We start from the raw sequence: 4201 nt of genomic DNA, 5'->3' as shown, positions 1-4201 counted from the left end.
TGAAAATGAAATTCAAAAAACACATTATTATCAAGAGTAAATTGATGCATAGAAAGTAAATTCTTATGATAGAAGGAACATGAAGAGTGTTGTGCAATCGAAAAGTACAACCACATGAATAAAAGAATGTGTTTTTAAAGTGAGCAATTTGCAAATATGAGTCATTGCCTATTTGCACCATGTCGGATCGATGATAAGGCAAAGCTTCTGTGAGAATATCATACTCCGGTGTAACACGATGAGTCACTTTAGAATCGTTGTATTAGGAGGGATAGAGAGTGAGAATGCTACAGAATGTGATGATTGAGTATTAGATTGTCAAGATGAGGGAGAATGTCAGTTTAATGATGTGATGCAAACCCAACTTGTGCTGAAGCCCAATATAATCCTTCAAACTTCAAACATGCATAACTTTTGACTCGGGATTCGGAATGAAGCTCTATTTATCGTTATACGTGCAGAATTCGAAAATCTACGTTGTTATCAATAAAAGTATAATTGTCAAATTTTTAGCTTCAAATTTCAGTATTTGAACCCTTTTTAGGGTCTTTTTATTATTTTTGATAATTTTTATTTTTGAGTATTTAGGGTAATTTTTACATTTTTAGTAATTTTTAGAGATGATTTATTTTGATCCGCATCTTGATTTGAGTTAAGATCGTTAAATTAATTGCTTTCCTTTTTAGGTAAAAATTTATTTCCTTTTTTAGAAAATTAGAATTAAGATATGTTAATTGTAATTATTGTAATTATTTTTCTTATTTGAGTCTTAGGTCGTGGTAGTCATGTTAGATATTGAAAGATTAATCTTAATAAAAAAATTTACTTCTCAAAAATTCCTTTTCTTATTTTCTCCTCCATTCTGATTTTGATTTTGATGATTATGTCACAGAGAAGGGTGATTATACGGATCAGGTTGTGGCAATGAATATATTAAATTTAAAAATATTATGATATTAAATATAATATATTCTGATTCATTGAAGATTATTTTTTTATAATTACTTTCTGTCATTAAACCGAACAAAAAAAATTCAAATATAATTATCATCAACACTTCTTCAACAGAGTCGCAGTAATGAAGGAACAAAGTAAACACCAATTAATCGGCACATGGAAGAAGAAGCAGCAGTACACCAAGTCGTCTAATGTCTATCAGCCTTCAGCGGGCCATGGCTTGAGGCGGCGGCGGCAATATCGTTGCCACTTGTCCCTGCCTTTCCATGTTCCCGTGCCAACCTTAAATTCACAAATCAAACTCATCAACCAATTAATTAATTCCCAAACTAGTTAATCTCATCGCATCTCCCAATCGATCAACAAACAATTACAACTACAGTAGCAGCGATTAATTGTTCGTACGTACGCACCTATGCTCATGTCGAAGCCACGGCGGTTGAGCTCGCGGTACATTTGGGCGAGAGAGCAGCACTCGCAGCAGCAGCAGTGGATGAGGCAGTCTGGGCAGGGCTCCTCGCGCAGCCCGTACTGCGCCCGCAACTTGCTGCGGTAGCAGCACGAGTACACGCAGGCGCATCCGCCCGTCGCGAACATTATCAGCGCGTACAGCGCCCCATTCGCCCCGCACGCTGTGCGTGCAAATTCCAATTATATTAATCCATCGTGCCCATCGCCAAAAGTTAATCAGTTAATCGACTACACTTATGAGTGGTGAACTTACAACAGGATCCTTTATCGACGATCTCGGCGACTTGGCCGAACGTGACGCAGGGGCAGAAGCAGGTCGTGATGCCTGAAAAGAATTAATAGATAGATATAACACGCACAGGCATCAAAACTGGAGGATCGAATTAAGTATAAATGTACAGTTTTGGGGATCGTCGTAGCAGTCGCAGAGGCCGGTGGACCAGGGACTCTTCGGCCGAGGAGTTTGGACGTGGAAAGTACCCTGTGGCGGCCATTGCGGAGGCGGTGGCGGAGGGGCGCTCGGACGGTAGTAAGGATCTGGCATGACGCCGGAGGAGGAGATTAGGCAATTGAATAATGGGAGAAAGTGCGTCCTTCGTCCCTACTTAATAACTGCTTGATTCGACGTGGCTAAATTAAAACATTAAATCGCCTTGACGGTTAGGACGAAGGCTTTGTATGGAGAAGTTAACGAATCCGCAAAGATCAATCACTCGTGTCATATTTCAATTGTTTCAAGTGCCATACTCTGTGTGATCGATCGATGTGTCGCATTTTATAATTTTTGTTAATAATTTATAAATGTCAAGGTTTAGTACGGCATGGAACATTTTAATGAACTGTTTAAAATTTATGTTGAAAATAATTCGCATAGTTTCAATTTATTTTCTCTCAAAAAATCAATCAGATTCAGGATTAAGGAGATGCAGCAGGAGGAGCAGAAAGAGAAGCCGTCAGACCAGTGCAGGCAGGAAGGCAGCTGCTGCCGAGCCTGGAGTTCGCTTTACGAAACGCCCCTTCATCCTCGGCCTCTTTTCGGCGTTAAGCTTCCTCACTTCGTACCGTATCTTCTTGGCGAACAGCCGCGTCCGCCGCTTCTCCCTGTACCGACTCACCCTCGCCTGCCTGCCCACGTCCACGGCCACCTGCGCCACGCCGCCTCCCGCTCCTCCTCTTCCTTCCCCCCATCCTCCCTGCCATCGTTGGTTTAATTCATCACGTCAGAAACAATCTACTGAGACGAGATTTTGAATGATTTGTTGGGTTAGAAATTTAATTACCATGCAGTCATTCCAACAGTTTGCTAGATTAATCTGCGGCCGCTCGCCGTCGGTCCAGGGCGAGGAGCCGTTGGCGGACCATGCAGAGATGATGGCCTCGTAGTCAAGCCTCAGCCTCGCTGTCTTTGGTTCGTCGTGTTGGTCCTCTGTTTTTTCTTCATCCAGCTCGTCCTCTTCTTCCGCGGTCGACGACGAGCCTGGGCAGTTGAAGTCCAATTCCAGCGAGTCCCTCGTCATGTCCTTGTCCAGCTCGACACCCACCGGAGAGTTCTGCTCTGCTTCGTCAGCCGGCTCTGCCTTCAGTTCCTTCGTGAAGTAATTCGCGTTGTCGAGCAGGCCAAGCCTCTCCATCGAGAACGCGGCGTGGTCGCCGCTCGCCTCGCCGAGGAGGCTCTCCATGTTGGCCGCGAACTCCGCTATCTCCACGTCCGACGGCATGTACTCGGCCATGCGGTCGGCCGCGTCGACGGTGGTGGTGGAAGAAGGGGTGCTGCCGCCCGACTCCACCGGCGGCTTCGTATCCTCGTTCCCAGACGAAGCGGAGCGGAACTCTGCCGGTGCGGGATCGAACCCCGGCACGCAGTAGAGCAGTTGCTCCTCCTCGACAGACGGCGACGTTTCGGCGAGCTCCGGAGGCCGCGGTGCCATCCCCTTCTTCCCTTTCCGAGGGGTCCGAGCCTTCCGCTTGAACCCTCGGAGCCACGAGGGGACATCAAAATTCTCCTCATCCTCTTCCTCGTTCCCGTCGAGTGCTACGGCGCCGGAGGAGCACCAGGAATACTTGAGTCGGAGGCGGCGGTGACGGCGGGCGAGCGGGTTGGCGGAGTGGACGGACGAGTCGCACGTCTGGCAAAGGAACGCGTCGTCGGCTGCGCAGTACCACCGCGCCCGGCAGCGAGCGCAGCCGTCGCAGGATCGCGCCGTCTTCCCGGCCAAGGCGCCGCCGCACCGCTGCTTCTCGAGGTCACTCATGTCTCTAGTTAACTACAGCTCCCCGAGCAAGCAACAACAAACGGCACAATAATATCGAGCAGTGAGATCTCAAGTGACGAATATACAAAATTGAAAATTTCACACTTCGCTTACACTGTTAGGACGCAAGCGAAGTTAGAAGATTATAAAGGGCGTAGGCCTCGGCGGGGCAACCGGACGCGCACTTTTGGGGCCGGAGCAGTGCACTTTTGCTGGCGCAACAGGGTCCCACGACCAGGCCTTATCCCGTTCGCCATTAGACGAGAAGAGGGAGGACATCTGCTTCTTCTCTCCCATTGGCCAGAGCCTAGATTTCCAGCGGGGACCACGAAAGCTTCTCGCTCTAGCCGCTTCCGCCAGTGTTAGTATGCAAGAAGCACTGGAATTGTCTCGGTTGATCTGAAGACAATTAAACCGGTCCAATATACTGAGGATTAAAATTTGAGCAAATTACTAACGCCCAATCCCATAGTTTAAGTTTTATATTATCCAAATTACTTAGATAACTTTAAAAATACATA

At 46.9% G+C, this 4201-nt stretch overlaps 2 protein-coding genes across 2 annotated transcripts; both read right to left on the bottom strand.

Annotated features, from left to right (window-relative positions):
- Positions 1 to 1065: 1065 nt before the first annotated feature.
- LOC121989252 (protein PLANT CADMIUM RESISTANCE 2-like) lies at positions 1066 to 1981 on the bottom strand. Its single transcript, XM_042543175.1, has 3 exons — positions 1828 to 1981; positions 1682 to 1753; positions 1066 to 1589 (listed from the first exon to the last, which is right to left on the bottom strand). The coding sequence occupies exons 1-3, from the start codon at positions 1970 to 1972 to the stop codon at positions 1297 to 1299; spliced, it is 510 nt and encodes a 169-aa protein (XP_042399109.1). The 5' UTR covers positions 1973 to 1981; the 3' UTR covers positions 1066 to 1296.
- A 395-nt stretch (positions 1982 to 2376) lies between these two features.
- Positions 2377 to 3861, bottom strand: LOC121989243 (zinc finger protein CONSTANS-LIKE 16-like). The gene is made up of 2 exons (XM_042543163.1): positions 2709 to 3861; positions 2377 to 2621 (listed from the first exon to the last, which is right to left on the bottom strand). The coding sequence occupies exons 1-2, from the start codon at positions 3678 to 3680 to the stop codon at positions 2382 to 2384; spliced, it is 1212 nt and encodes a 403-aa protein (XP_042399097.1). The 5' UTR covers positions 3681 to 3861; the 3' UTR covers positions 2377 to 2381.
- Positions 3862 to 4201: the final 340 nt, after the last annotated feature.

The sequence above is a fragment of the Zingiber officinale genome, chromosome 1B (assembly GCF_018446385.1).
Source record: "Zingiber officinale cultivar Zhangliang chromosome 1B, Zo_v1.1, whole genome shotgun sequence".
NCBI classification, from domain to species: domain Eukaryota; kingdom Viridiplantae; phylum Streptophyta; class Magnoliopsida; order Zingiberales; family Zingiberaceae; genus Zingiber; species Zingiber officinale.
This window is presented reverse-complemented; position numbering and strand designations above follow the sequence as displayed.